The 16,379-nt window shown below is 40.9% G+C and overlaps 1 protein-coding gene across 2 annotated transcripts in view; it reads left to right on the top strand.

The window, feature by feature from the left end:
* tafa5l (TAFA chemokine like family member 5, like) overlaps positions 1-16,379 on the top strand; it is a 61,107-nt gene that overhangs the window by 6,599 nt on the left and 38,129 nt on the right. For both annotated transcript variants that reach the window (XM_020635988.3, XM_020635986.3), the window contains exon 2: positions 11,507-11,656. In XM_020635988.3, the coding sequence (XP_020491644.1) occupies positions 11,507-11,656 (150 nt within the window). The remainder of the gene's footprint in view (positions 1-11,506; positions 11,657-16,379) is intronic.

The following is a 16,379-nucleotide window of genomic DNA, read 5'->3' on the forward strand; positions in this document are numbered from 1 at the left end:
GCAGAAAGTCCAACCTGTATTGTCATCAGGATATAAGAGCTGCTCCTCTGAACATTATAATGTGGACTGACTCCAGGCCAACATAGTGCTTTTTGTATTGCTCGTGGATAAATGAGCCTCATCCAGTAATGGCACAACGCAGCGATCATCTTCAGAAGTCACTCTGGCTGCTCCCACACTTCCCTTTTCCGTCGTTCCTGATTCATTTCTGGCAGCTTCAGATTAAATTGCATACTTAAGCACCATTACAGGTCCTTGGACTTCAGCAGAGAGTAGTTCACCAGCATAAATATTGATCGTTCTACTGTAGAGTATTCAAATAGCATGTGAAATCAAGCAGCTATATTCCCTTTAAAACCAGGCCTATTAATATAGAGCACATGTTTCGCTCCAATGCTCTGCTGCCCCACTTGTTTAGCGGCAGAAGATCACGGCGGCGTCAGGAAGCGTATAGCATGGGGTCAGTCAAACATCTGCCTCTCTCACCTATTAAATGCTACCTGCTGCTATGCACGCGTCAAATGGTGTTAAGGTAATGAGAAGCACTTGGCTGTGGCTGCCTTGACTAGCATATGCTCAGTCCAATAAGATTGCTGTTTGATGTCCTGAGTCGTTAATAACACAGAGAGCTGTGAGATCAGAATGGGAAGGATGGGAAGATAAGGTCGGAGCTCTGCCATAAAAAAAAAAAGCAGTGGAGAGTAAATCCAGATAAACACATTTAGATTAGGCTTTTTATTTGCAGAGTTGAGATGATTAGCCTCATAATATTTTACTGAACAACACAATCGTGTCAAAGTTAATGGTAACAAACCTCAGCATGCTGAAAGAGGGGCTGACATCTAAAATCAATAAAATGAAAAGTAGATCTTGAGAGAAATAATGGTGAATAATGTGATATTATATGCTTTTTTTGTTCTTCTCCTCTCATGGGAGTGATGTACAGATCGAGCTGTTTTGCCCTTTGCTCCGTTGTCTGAGTTAATGAGCAAGAAGATTGAGCTTTTAAAGCTGAACATGCATGAAACAGACGTATAAATTGGACTACAGATTCTGTGATTGCCTTCTCACAAGGTCAATGAATTTATTCTAAACGAATCAGCTGAATGGTTGATGGAATTGTGTAGTGTGCTCAAGGGCACCTCAGCAGCAACCAAACCAACTTCAATATTACGGTCCGCATCGGCGACCCTCCGGTTCCCTGTCCAAGTCCCTACGGACTGAGCTACTGTGTTATAATCCATATAGCACACTCTGCTGGTGACAGCCAGAAAGAGAACTGTAAAACTCAAATCAAATTCTATGTGACTGGTGAATAAATCCAGTTATAGCAGCACATATCTGCGAAAGAATAAGCTGCTACGATAGTCACTTGATGTGCTAATATCCGACGATATTATCGGCTGGCTGATGAATCGGTCGGTCTCTAGTAATGAGTCAGAGGTTTTTGTAGAAAAGTTAAATTCAATCATTCCTTCAAGTGTTTTTTGTTGTGGGAAATAGTTGAACACAAACCGAAATGAACACATAAAGAAAGATAAATTCCTGTATGTCAAACATCAAGTGGACAATTTGTCAATAATCTGATTAGTCACTCTGCAGAGAAATAATGTGGGACTATTTCTTTATTAATTAATTAATGTTATTCTATAAAAGAAACCTCCCTAGAGCGTCTAAATTGTGAGGATAAGCTCCCTTTTGTTTTCATAAATGCTGGTAAACTGAATGCTTTGGGAGCTTGAGGAAATAAGCAGGTTTTGAATTGTGTGACATTGTTGTGTACAAAGACTAAGCAGGGATTGATTGTAAAGATAATCAAAAGATTATTCAATAATGGAACATAATCTCTTACAAATAATCATTCGTTGAAGGCTTAAATTTCATCCTTCACGTCTCTCTCTGATTTTAAAGATTTGCTCATTTGAGTCTTCCATCGGAGTCAGTTCACCTATTTAACTGCAAACACCTGTCTTTGATCACTCGTTTACACCTGATGAATACCACCTGTTCACGAGTGTTGCTCATTTAAAACATTTATTTATTCTGCCTCTCTAAATGGTTTCATAAGGTTTTTTTTTTCTTTCTGTGGGAGCGCTTCATTCACAAAAAAAAAAAGTTCAAATGGAAATGTTGAACTCCTTTTAGACACCAACAGATGAAAACATTACAAATACAGCAGCAGCATCAGTAGTCGTATTAAGAGACCAGAAAACATCGGCTGTCATTATGATGTCCCTGCAGAGCTGCTGTTCTGACAGAAATTAAAGGGAATGCTTTGGCATGGAGTAACATGCTAAAAAAAAAGATTGAATGGTTTAAACGGCAACACCATTGTCTGAGTCAGCATTTCCTGATTCAGAGAAAAACGTCTAATGTAATGAGACAGATATTAGAAAGAGAAAAGAGAGGAACATTTAATTACAGGTTGTGTTACAGCATAGGTTTTCAACCCTGCTCACCTAGGCAGATATCAACATGCTTTAAGGTTCTGATCCTCGCATCCACATAACATCATATAACAAACAAATTAGACATGATTAGTACTCTTATGTTTTGAAGATTTAATTTTGAGGGGAAGCCAGTCATCTAGTGGTTGGTGTGAGTGCCCCATGTACAGAGGCTGAAGCTCTGGAAGGCAGTCGACCTTTGGTTCCTTTTTCACATATCTTTCCCCGCTCTCTCTCTCTCTCTCCCCCAAATCCTGACTCTGTCCACTGTACTCTCGCTCGATAAAGGCATAAAAAGTGCCCTCAAAAATGGTGGGAAAACAATGGATAGAGTAGGACAGTGGGGAGAGAGAGTGGGGAATAACATGCGGGAAAGGAGATGCAGGTCGGACTTGAACCTGGTGGACCAGCTTAGAGGACTACAGCCTCCGTACATGGGGCAACACCTAACTGCTCGTCTATCAGCACCCCAAACTAAACATTATTATTTAGGCTTCATTTAGTGTTCAGTTAAGTTTTTTCCAGTTACCTACAGTATTTAAACCTTTTGGATTAAGGCAGGTTGATGTTAAAGTCAAAAAAGCGTTATTTAAATAGTAAATTAAACTGCATAGTCAGAAAGATATCTGAAGCACTCTTGTCACTTGTTTGTATCCAACAAGAGACATTTCTTGAATGCAAGAAAGCACTTACCTCTTCAGCACTTACCGCTGTTTGTTTGTTTGTTTGTTTGCTTCTTACAAGAAGATCATTCTCTGGTATACACTTTTGACTTGAGAGGATTTGCTGCTTTTTTAGTGCAAAATTTGAATTATGTGGCAATTTGGACTGTTTGTTCGACAAAGTGACACACTATTTTATTTCACCATTTTGCATTGGCTGTTCTCCCATGTGAGCATCGGGCAGACGGGCGGTCATCAATAAAACGTTAGTTTGCGGTTTGATTTCTGCTCCTAACATCTTCAAAATGTCTTTAAGCAAGATGCTGATCCCTCAATTTCCCAGTTTTGGCCTGTGTTTGAATGCATCACTGAAATGAGTCATTTTGAACTGTTCAATTACTCCAGAATCGATAGCTATGATAATCATAATGCGTCAAGAGAAAAGAATAAATCTAAGCATTGTGAGGTCACTGAAAGATGAAGATTTGTGGTGGAACTGTATTGGGGGGGGGGGGGGGGGGGGGGGGGTAGTGACTGCTCATCATATTTTAAAAATTGATAACTGCTGCCTCTGCAAATCAATTGTGCCTGATTACCTGGGCTATTAATATTCATGTGGTCTCACAATGTTTTAAATCTCCCATGAATCATCGGTTGAACACATATCTGATTTGACGTGTGTTAATATGATTGTCATGCTCTCTAAACTGGCAGCCCCATTTTCTTCCTTGATAACGGCTCTTCTTTCAAGACGGGAGCATACAAAGGAATGGAGATAATCAGGCTGACTTATTATTGTTTGCCAGTGTCGTGATTAGAGTGTGTGATTGGCTCTCTCATGGGGGGGGGCGGGGAACAACGGTTAGATTCAATGCCAGGGTGTTAAAGCCAAGCCAGCATGTAGCAGCACTGCGTTATAGCTGTGTGTTTATGGGGAATTATACCGAATACAATGCATATTGTCGTGAATAATCAACAGGACCAGCTTTACAAGAAGTGGAATTTTTCATAAATACGGTTGGACGGTATAGTTTGAAGGGGTGCTCTTTGCAATAAAACATTGTTAAAACCCGGCTTCTATCTTTAGCGGGCCCGCAAGTAATTACAATCTATAAAGGAAGATTGTTTTAATATGGAAATGGAATCCTTGTCATAGTTCATTCACTGCAGCCTGTCATATAATTTTATGGCAAATTCCCTGAGGAGAAACAGAGCCTTTCTCACAGCTCCCAATCTGGTTTCAGTTGTACGGGAGTGGTGCCGAGCTGTGTCTGATGTGTTTGTCTGTTAGATCAGATAAAGGGAGTTGTGTTTTTTTTTTTGTCACATAGGACTAGCTACTTATGTGTCTGCATCGCCTTAATTAAAGACACAAACAAAACAAAAGAGACGCCTAAATGCAGTGAGCGCTTTATTGATAATTATAACCCTCTAAATAGTTTTTCCTCAGTGTTTACAGGAGAGATGATAATTGGTTGTTTTTGTCTGTGTTCACCGCGCTTTGCCAGGGTCAACCAGCACCCAGAGTTTAATAACCTCACTGCGCACACATGTTCTGAGCCCTGCAGTGACGCACGTTGAGTCAAGAAACATTGAGAGAGCGAGTGTGCAGTGTATTTCAGGCAAGGTATTAAGATATTTCTGCTGCTGTACTTCGGTGATCTGTACAGCGTCTGATCAAAGCGCTGATATGAAGAACACAGAGTCACGTCTTTGCTTTAAGCTGTGTGTGTTTGAACCCCCCCTCCCCCCCGCCCTCCCCCGAGTGTATGTGCTGCTGCTGTGCACGTGTTCTAGTGTTGTGATGCACTGATAAGGTCATCACGCTGCCAGTCAGTACTGAGAGGAACGAGTCTCCGTCTCTCTCGGGCTCTGTATCACCTTCCTGTTCTAGACGTTTTTCCTGACGGGATCCAGAGCCTGGACAGCAGCCTGGCGCCATCCTTCATTCTGTACGCTCACCGCTGCTGCCGCCGTGCGCGCACTTCATCATGTGAAATAGAGACGAGGTCAAGTGTCTTCACGCTGCTGAGTGACAGAAACCCCCCTGTCACATGAATTAACTCCTGTATGTGTGATGGAGCACTGGCCGTGGCTTTGGGCACTTTGCAAAGCCCCCCCTCTCACACACACGCTCCCCACAAACACAACTCGCTACTTTAACTCCCCCACCCGACTTACTATTCTCCTCCTTCAGGCTCATAACATGAAGCCTATTCATCTGTTCAGTGTTGAAACATGGCACAGAGCACTGATATGTGATGGCACCTCTGTCCTCCGAGCAACCACCAAGTGTGCACGGACTCGTCTCAGCGAAAAGGAGACAGGAGGGTGGGCTGAGTGGTGGGTGGGTGGGTGCAGCCAGAGAGTCTGATGGTATGAAATGAAATGCGCATAGCTGCTCTTCCTAGAGGTGATTACTTTTTATGAGTCACAAGAAGGCTCTAGGTAATTTTCTTATGTAAAAGTGCCCCAATCTTATCAGTGTGAATGACAAAGTGCGACCGCCTCATACCTGCAGATGTCTCCTTAGTGGCAAAAGAATATCACTGACAGTAAAAAAAATACTAATACTAGCTAAAATGTTGATTTCTATATTTAATTCTGATGTCCCTTTATAGAAGCTTTGCATGATTCACTGTTTTAAAAAACCTGTCTGCACATACTCTGACCTTCCTGAGTTCAGCCTCCGTCTAAAACAAGCGTCTTTATCCCACTTTCCTCCGATTGGTCAGGCGTACAGAAGCCTGCGAAGGGGGACATTACCTGTAACCTCAGTGAGTATAGCTTGAAACTCCAAGAGTATAGTCCTGAGTGGAGCGGTCAGAAACCTTCCTAGACAGACTGATGTGGAGGGTTATCCGTGCACTTAATGTGCTGCTGTGCCCGGAGCGGATGACTGGATACAGAAGCTGATGTCAGCTCGTCTAAAGTCTGAGCTTTTGAAACCAAAAGGGATTACGCTTAAATATTTTGACCACATTGTTAAAACTTCTAATATTAACATCCTAAACTGTAACCATATGTCAGAACATAAGGACTTATGGGTCTCCTTTAAGCTTACAGGCCCTGAAGGCCACATCGTTGAGGTAGTGAACAATTCGAGGAAAACTTGAAAATGAAAATGGTTTCACCTTGTTGAGTTTACCGACCAGGCAAAGCGGGCATCAGAGCCTGAAAGTAACCTGAATTGCTGTCATTTGATTCCTTGATTTGTTGAGGGATATAGCACATCCAGATCAAAGTCAACTTCAATGAGAAGGGTGTTAAAGGAAAAGCTTGAAGTGTAATCTGCTTTCTGGATAATTGGCCAAGAACAGTTTTTATCTTAGTTTTTATGTTAGCTTTAAAATTCCTAGAACTGGCTTTGTCACTACAAATGTATATTTACTGTATTTGGATAAAACATTCCTCCATCCATCGATCCATTATCTATACCCTTTTCCTCATTTGGGCGGCTGGAGCCGATTCAAGCTGTCATTTGATGAGAGGCGGAGTTACACCCTGGACTGTCGGCAGTCAATCACAGGGCTGACATAAAGAGACAGACAACCAGCCACACTCACGTTCACATCTATGGATGGACAAGTTAGAGTCACCAAATAACCTAAAAGCATGTTCTTCTGGGTTTTTTTTGACTGTGGGAGGACGGCTTGTTTATCTGGCACACCTATAGATTATTATTTAAAAAGCACTTGAGAGTAACTCCAGTTTGTGAATCAAGATTTCATAGGGGGCTGAGCTACAACCAACCTTAGCTCAGCTTGTTTCAAGGTGCTTGGCTCGATTTTAGTCAGATTTCTTAGGGCCAGATAGACAAAAGGATTGTGCTGCTTTAGCGGGTGTTAAACCTGTGTAATGAGAGAAACAGAGTGTGGAATCCACAAAGCACGCTCAAAGGATGAAATGTGCGTAAACTGCTCACAAACTGCGCTGCCAAGCAGGTAATGTCCTGGATGTGCCTTTCTCATTTGCCTCTATGTAAATTAGGGAATATTCAAAAATTCTGTGCAAATTTGCCTTCTTCCTATTCAAATAGGAATTGTTACAAATACCATCTCATCCACAAAGTCCAGCCATAATTTCCAGAGGCAGTTACACTGGTGCTATTTAACGTCATTGATACCCGTGTATTAAATTGGTGCCATTTGTCCTTATCTCTGTTTTTTCTCTCTCTGTCCACTTACTCAAATAAATGAATAAACACAGCACATTGCACTCAGCAGGTAGTTACTGTGACGCAGTATTTATAAGCGATGTCTCATCCAAACTTTCCAATGATCAGGGAAACAATTTGGCCTTTTTATGACTTTAAATTAACGTATCTGTTAAAATCTGTTGATATTACTTTGATTAATATATTCAAAGGCTGTCAGTGACTCGACACTTTATGTTCGGGGAGGTTTGGAGCCGTTACACACGAGGATATGAGTCGTCAGCTCTATCAGCAAGTGCAGCTCTGTGCACATTAACACGATAAAACAAGAGCAGTCTGCGCGGAGCAGGACAACTTTGTGGTTGTTGTTAGCAACGGCATATCATCTCTGCAAATTCTTTTGTGGATAGGGTTCTAAAACGTGGTAGATTACAGGGGCTATTTCTGTGCAATTCTTTTTAGTGAGCGCAATCCAATCTTACTCGATCTGGCCCATTGTGTTCAGTGTTTGAAGGTTTTCTCTCTGCACTCCAAAACAAAAAGAACCAGAGATAGAACTGGTGTAGATGCCTTAAATAAAGCAATTTTCCATAAAAAAAGTTTGGTCCTCTCTTACAGTCTTTGGAGGGGCTTTGGCTTTTGCTCCAGCTAAATCCAATTCGACCGCAGAAGCTTTAGTCTGACCGACATGATTTACTCCTTGGTTTAACCTTCGCCGTAGCTGATGTGCATCAAGATTATTTTATATTTTCATTGCACGGACATTTGGAGTTTTCAGTAAAGGGGGGCCAATGTTTATTTCTGCCAAGAGGACATTTTGACCGATGATGTAACTTATAGAAAGTTACAGAAAGGTCACAGAATCAAAGTAATCAGTGGTTATCATCATCTGGAATATTTCCAAGATGTCTTACTCGGAAACTTGGAAGTCTCCACACTTAAGGAGGTCATTTGTGTTGATCAACAACCCCTTACAACCTTTGCCATTATTACATCCATTTTAAGCCGTTGAGCAGTTAGCGGCTCACTTAATGAACCTTTGAGGGTGTCGAGAAGAACAAGAAACAGCAGTATAAAGGCGATTGACCTTACAGGTACTGCAGCACACACGCTCCTCTCTGTACTCGCTGAGCTGATTTTATTTCAGTGTCGGCCTGAATGCTTTTCACTGGCAGCTGTCCATTCAATAAAGAAGAGAAGGGAGAAAGTGTGTTACTTTTTCCACATCATTACTAGTTTCCTGAAACTTTCTCTCTGCTGTATTGTTCGACCCGGAGTCAGTAAGTTGTGATAAAATCTTTAAATGACATTTATATTGTCCTTATTAAGAAATGTGCTGATTTCAAGCTGAGTTAGCTCTGATGTACTCTCACATATTATGGTTGCTCAGCCGCGGTTCAGCAGGTTATTGATTCGTCTTTTGGTTCTGCTTTGAGGCTGCAACAAACCTCCCTTTGATTTTAGATGACGAAGGTGACAAGGGAAATGTGTCATCTTCATATAATGCCACGTTTGTTCTTCCAAATAGGTTTTTTTTTAAAACATCAGACACCCTCAAGCAATTTACTGTGATTAAAGCTTGTTTATCTTTAAAGCATGTGCCAATTTACAGTAAGTAGTTTCTTCTCAAACACACCAGGAAGCCCTAAATAAAGAGACAATTAAAAATGTTCCCTTTGGTTTCTTAAATAATTTACCCAAACAAAGCTGCTGCCTTAACAATAACTGTTCAATCAAATTGTCAGCAACAAAAGGCCACAAAGAGGTTTCATTTAATGGATCCAAGCATTGAAAACATCATTGTTACAGTCTTTTTTGTTTGCTCAGTTTTCATTGTGATTCATTAAAATTTATCATTCAATCTGTGCACAAGCTACATCTACAATTCTACGCACAAAGCTAATTTCTTCTCTCTGACTCAGGTTTACTTTTTTATATATATGTAGAATTCCAAGCAGCTCTCGCTTCTAGACATTCATATAAAATCTTAAATTAATTCATCCAAGCCCATTAAAATTGGAATCTTGTTCATTTCATCACGCAATCTGCAAAGTAAAAAGTTTGAAAAGTGTTTTATCAACTCTTTTAACTCCCCTGACGTGATAAAGTCAAGATGAAGAACATTTATTTATGTATTATCTTTCCCCTCCCCAGCAGTCCATTTGGAGCTGAAACACCCTGGTGAATTGTATGTTTCTCCGCTCTGTGTAATTAATTTAGAGATTACATTCTGACAAACTTGATACTTAAAAAACTTGCAAAACCACAGGCTCCTGCCCCGGGAGTCATCCATCAATTTGTAATGCCTGGAGAACTCTAAAGTAATTCTCTTTGCTTGGAAAGAGGTATAAGAATAGCACACACACACACACACACACACACACACACACACACACACACACACACACACACACACACACACACACACACACCATGGTGATTTCATAGCAAGGTAATCATCAGAAGAGATTCTGTCCATTTGCCGTCTCAGTAGAGCTAAACTCTGCTTGAAAATTGGTCTGTTGAATGAGCACAGAGCCTGGCAGCCAATGTCATGTCAACTAAGTCACATTATTTTATCTAGTGGACCATGCTTTGGTAAAAAGTTAAATGGTTCAACTAACAATAAAAAAATTAAACCCAGATTCCTGAGTCGTCTTCCCAAAGCTTCACCCCAAAAAGCTGCTGGGACATTATTTTCAGTGGCGATTCTAGAGTCTGGTTGGGCCCTTGGCCAAAGTCAATTTGGGGGCCCTCTCTCCTAAAGTAAAGATGGATAATTACTTTCCATTTTTCTTTGTTGACTTTCATTGTTGACTTTTCACAGCAATAATGCGTTCAACGCTTGGCAACAAGAGTGATTGCTGTCAGATGGGCCCCCCTTAGGGAGGTTTACTAAAGTCATTAAAAGCTTTGCACATTTGGGCCACTGCTTTGGTTTAAGTTTGTGAGCCCTCAGGGTCCCCCATACTGATCAGGGTTCCCAAGCAGTTGCCAACCTTGCCTGTTGACAAGCAGCGCCTCTGCTTATTTTGCAGGAACTTAGTCTAAAACAAACACAGTGTTCATAAGAGGTACCGTATTTCTATGACTAATGATTCAACATCTGTTGGGACATATCTGTTGTGAATCTGAGGTGGCACAAGAAGAAGCCATGACAATTCATCATCTGGGTAACATTAATATTGCAAAATGATAATAATAATAATGGTAATCCATCTAATATTTGAGAAAATTCAGTCTTTGCCAAAGTGGTGGACCAACCAACTGGCATTGGGATTCCCAAAGCTATGCTACTAGCCTAGCCAAAAATGTTTCAGCTTGTTAGTGTCGAGGTCTAATTATTGTGAAGTTGATTAGTCCATTCAGCCATCTGTCTATATGTGTATTTTTGCCCAACATCAAGGTTTCTTAACAACCGTTGGCAAGGATTCTGTGAACATTCTTGTAAACAGAGGATGTCTTATAATTTGGGGCCCCTTTGAGCTTCCTGCCAAGACGGCCAGCAGGCCAAATTTTTACAAGTGGATACAGAAAATCTCAAAATCTGATGAACACAGCAGGTATCTGGTATTTACACACATTCAGCAGCTGTAGTTCAGGAGGTAGGACAATAATGGTTACAGTAAGAGAAACCTGACATTGACACTTTGTAGAAAACATGAAACAACAAGAAGTTTCTCTTCGTCTAATTATAGCTGTGCTTAAAATGTCAGTATTTATCACATACCCATGATTAAGTCAATGTAAACACAAGTTATTTGGTGTATTCGAGTAAATTTCCATTTCACGTCTCATAATGTATTGGTAACTGTTGGATTTTCCTTTTAGGTTCACTTTCATATTTTGGAGCTTTTAACTTGTATTTTTTGTTAACTTAATGTTAGGAGCCAAACAGAAACTGCTCTTTTTAACAGATACTCGACTTGGAGGAATGTTTCCCAAACACAAACAATGGGACAGTTTTATCAACAGAGCAGCCAGTCGTGCTGTATTCAAACTGGAGAAGCATTCAAACCTGCTGCTTGTAAAGCCCTTTAATCAGTTTTACATTTTCTTTCCCAGACCTTAAATGAGTATTAAACTTTTGAGTGGTACACAGACCAAAAAAAAAAAAGAGCCCTGTGTCCAGGCTGCCAGTGTTTTGTACCTTCGCACACCAGTTGCTCCTCTGAAATGTGTTCATTACAGTCTCATTATGCTAATGTGATGTACTTTGTTCTCGCTGCTGTGTTTGGCAGGCCAGTTGGCGGTGGGAACCTGCGAGATAGTGATGCTCAACAGAGACAGCAGCGTTCCCAGACGGACCATTGCTAGGCAGACGGCTCGCTGCGCCTGCCGAAGAGGCCAGATCGCCGGTACCACCAGGGCGAGGCCGGCATGTGTAGACGGTGAGTTGAATGACCTTTTTGGCATAATGAGAGTCGAATGTCCTGTGGAGAATATATTTTATTGTGGCCTTTTTTTTTTTCTTTTGAGGAATGCAAGAAAAAAAAAAAGCCCAAGGGGTATCAACATAAAGCTGGGTAAAACTAGAAAGGAGCAACCAACAGTGGATAAATGAATGCTTGATTAATGAATAGGGTTCCCGAGGTGGCCCTTAGGAACATAACAAACAGTTTAATTTAGCTTTAATTTAATTCACCTGAAGTAATTTCATTTACTGACGGTCCAACCATTACTATTCCTATCATATGCAGCTGTGTCTCCTCCTGTAATAACCGTATAATTCATCTCAAATGAACAACAACATGCTGGCAGCGGGTCAGATCCCTGTAATATTTGTCTTTATGGGGTCCACTGCATGGATCCCTGCCTAACAACACTCTATTACTCGCACAGCAGGAAGTTGTTTAAACTAGAATTACTCTCTGAACATTTATTTTGTTTGAGGCAAGGTTTGCCTTTAATGTGCACCGAGTGAGCACTGAATGATTGCTTGACTCCTGGATTTATTTTTGACTTAGTGGTAAATAAAAGGTAGACGATGTACTGTGAAGTTATAGATTTATGTGCGTTGAATAAATAGCTTTACTTAAGGGATAATGTATAGCGAGCACATTGTTAGAGTGGAATGGATCGAGACAAAACCCTGAAACAACGGGGTGCCGCTCACCCTGAATGGAGTTCCTCCACGATATCAACCCAATCACTATACATTATCCTACTTATTACATGGATACTTTATTAATTAATTAAAGGCAGGGTTGGTAACTTTCTCCAAATACACTTTTAAAGATTTTGGTTGAAATTGTCTTTAGGTCCTGACAGACATTAACAACTCATGTGCTCTGAAAAAGGAACAAAGAAATCTGTAGCAGTTTTAAGCCTGTAAAAACTTTGACCAATGTCTGCCACGAGGTAGCAATCTGATGAACCAGTCACACGCCTCCCTGACTCCCTGCCTGTTCTCTACCTCTTGTGTGCACGAGCCCACACTCAACGCATGAGTTGAGGTCCAGTTCTGGACCAATGGCGCTTGTGCATGTAAGTGAGGGGGCGTGGGGGAGGGGGTGGGTGCACACGGGGCACTGAGGGAATGCTACTTTCAAAATCATGTTAGTTTTCGAAAATTACCAACCCTGCCTTTAATCAGTAATTTGACATGAAATATTAATTACATTGTTTTGAAAATGAAACATTTCGTCTGCTAAACAAATAGTCCGTTGGTATCCACAGTGAGAGATGGGTATATAGTGACAGTTTACTCCAAAGCCTTCTTTAAATGACCTGAATTAGTTGCGATTACTCACATTAAACTGGACACTTCCACTGATGGTGAAGTGAGACGTGGTGAACAGATCCGTATGAATCAGAGCAGCACCTGAATGAGTGTTTCTGTCTCATCATTCATGAACTGCAGTCTGTTTAACATTTCAACATTTCACTTTGAGTCCAAGACAAATTTCCCAAAGGGGACAATAAAGTATATTGCATTGTATCATATTTTCTTTTCCATTCACCATTCTTTTAAAACACCACCATATCCCAAACCACATTCTGTTACACATTTACTTAATGATCCATCTTTAGTTTATTAGATTTCTTTGTCATAGCATACAGGTTTTGCATTTAACCTCTTTTCCCTCAGCAAATGGAAAGATGTCAAATTACCCGGACTACTTTCGGCGGATCGATATGACAACACTTAGTCCTCCAGAGTCTGTGATTAAAGCCGCGTCCTAAGCAACATCTGCTCTTCATAGTAACCGTTTGTTCTTCTTAGCAGAGGTCTGCTGTCTGGGGATAGCAGACTGTTGATATGCATATTTGTATGCACAGTATTTAACAGAGTCGTGTAATGTATTTTTGAACTACACTTTCTTAAGAGAAAGTTAGATAAGGAAAACCATACCGTATTCTCTTATCTGTACAGTAATAAGAAGCCATAGAGAGCAGCTTGTTAGCTTAGCTTAGCATAACATCAAGACTTGAAACTGATTGTAAACAAGAATTTAAAAAAAAACCCAAATCATATTAAATGATAGTAGAGTACAGCAGTGACTAAAAATAAATGTAACAAGGAGAAGACATGGCATTTAATGACATGATGAATCATGACCTCTGCTACAACATCAGTCATGGACCTTTTTTCACTGCAGACAATTTGACACAACAAGAACATCATGAAAAATCACGAGAGGAAAAGCACAGGTGTAACTGTTAATGATAACTCCTTTCCATTATTTGTGCCGTTCTAGGGAAGCTGCTGGATACACAACACCACCTTGTGTACCTGAATATATTGTAGTCATTAATGTACTGTCAGGCAGAGACACTTACATCCAAGTATTGTCCATTTATTCTTCCTTAGTCCGCCCTGATACACACAAACATGGCCATTATGTTTCGTTTAATCAACGACTCGTGAGGAGGAAGAGGATGAGCGCAGACAGAGCTGCAGCAGCAAACATTGTCCACATTAAGTGTGAACATCAGAGCAACCGTTCTTATGGGTTAGGGTTATAGGTTAAGGGTTTATTAGGCTTATAAAGTCAATGCTGTACACCTGCATGAATATGATTGGTTGTTTAAGGAACACCGCTGTGAATAAGCCAACTGTGGCAAAGCTGAAAAACTGCTGCTCATCAGCCAATGCAGGCACCACACTAATGCACTGCCTGAATCACAAAATGTATTCATAGTTCTATGAACTGTTGGACCCCTCCCCCTTTTTGTTGATTCCCCAATGCAGGTTTTTTAGATCCTAGAACCTCTTTAGAGGAACCTTTTGAGCTCCTGCATCAGAGAAGTTACTCTCCCAGCTCATGAGGGACATAAGTTTAAGGTGATTGGTCCATACGTGCGTTTACATTGATTGGTTGAACACAAGACCCAATCCAGGACCACTAACTGCCCTTTTTAAACACACTGTATGTTAAATCCGCCACCAGGGGGCTCTCAATCAAAACAATAACAAAAGATGATGCAGAGGCTGGCGGGGAATCATGGGAGTGCTCCTCTCTGCTACTCCCCCCACCTCGACCCCCTTGTGAAAACGAACTCTGTGTTGACTGTATTCAATACGAACGGGTGAAACTGACCTGAGAAAGAGAATATGTTTAGCGACGATTTATCCAGGTATAATTGACATGACGTTTTTTATCACAACAGCACATACAGCAACAGTACGACAGCTTTCAGTAGCAGCCGGTGTTTCCTTGGCAACGATATACATTATGTGTTATGTCATGGCGGTTCATCATGGCGGCTGCCGCAACAAGACACGTCCCGTTACAACTAAAAAATTACTGATTTCTCTGGCTTTGATAACTGTTGAAAAAATGTAAGGTAATGTAAATACTCAACACAATGATATATGTAACAGTATTTGAATTTAAACATTGTCATAAAGTTCTTCATATTATACCTTTAAATCCCACTAGAAATTGTCGGCCGGCTTACGTTACTTTAAGTTTCATGTCAGCCATCACCATGGTGGTCCGAATGCAGACAGAATGAAGTCCCCATGGTGTGTCGTTCTCTGGGAACTCCTGATCGGATAGTTCCTCTTCAAAAAGTCCCCAGAACTGTTCGGTCTGAAAACCCCCAATAGACAAATCATGTGACACGTTGTTCTAATAGTTAAGTACATTTTAAAGAGTTCATAGTCAAATGCTCAGACTGTCTTGTATACTATCATAAACTTATTTAAGACAATATCATCCATTTAGGCCGAGACACAAAACAGAGTGCAACCAAAAAAAGGTCCATTAGAACAAAATCTATGGGCTTCCCTCTTACTCTATTAAAAGTAACTGCCGATGTAATGTGGTTGTTTAACCAACGAATCAATAATCACTTTGCGTATCTCCCTATTTCGATGGCTCTTAGACTGTTTGACTTCCAACTATGTGTTTGGTTGTCGGTGTTAGACCATCTTCAGTTAGCCGGCGTGACATCAGCAAATTAGAAATCACTTCTCATTGTCTTTTGCTTTCTTTGGTTTGTATCTTATTGAATTTTCTCTTTCCCCCCCCTCTGGTGTTTTTTTTTTCTACTTCAGCTGAGTGTAGATAACTTGCAACTTGTTCATCCACTTTATAGATAAGATTTGATACTTTAGAGCCCTCTGTGTTATTGGACAGTATCTTGAGGATGTTGATAAGACAGATGAGAGGTCTCGTGGGGGGGGGGCACAGTCCATCTGTGATACTGATTGGATCTTACAATATCACAATCACACGCATCAGATACGCCATTAGTTCCATCACGCAATGATTCATGTTAGCCTTAATCTAATGGCCCTGACACGACACTGCAGTCCCCCTGCCTGTGTCACGCTCTCCACGCTGGTTTCAACCACCTCTCCTTCTCTGCAGATGCCTCTCCATAACACTCAACAGATGCTAATTAACTTGCAGAGAACTATGATTACAGCAGCAGGAAATTGATTATTACTGGCTTCCCGCCGCACCACACCCTGCACTCCATTAATAGCCAGTGCATTAAAGATGGAACCTGTTGCTGGCAGCCTCATTTAAAGGCTTTCTACTGTCAGCTGAAAGAGCGTCCATCATCACAAGGCTTTAAAGTGGAATTTCTGCATGAGTATGCAATGCCACTGTTCAGATATCCTCTCTGACCTTTAGCTCAGAGTTGATACCCAGTTAC

This window comes from Labrus bergylta, chromosome 12 (assembly GCF_963930695.1).
Source record: "Labrus bergylta chromosome 12, fLabBer1.1, whole genome shotgun sequence".
NCBI lineage: Eukaryota > Metazoa > Chordata > Actinopteri > Labriformes > Labridae > Labrus > Labrus bergylta.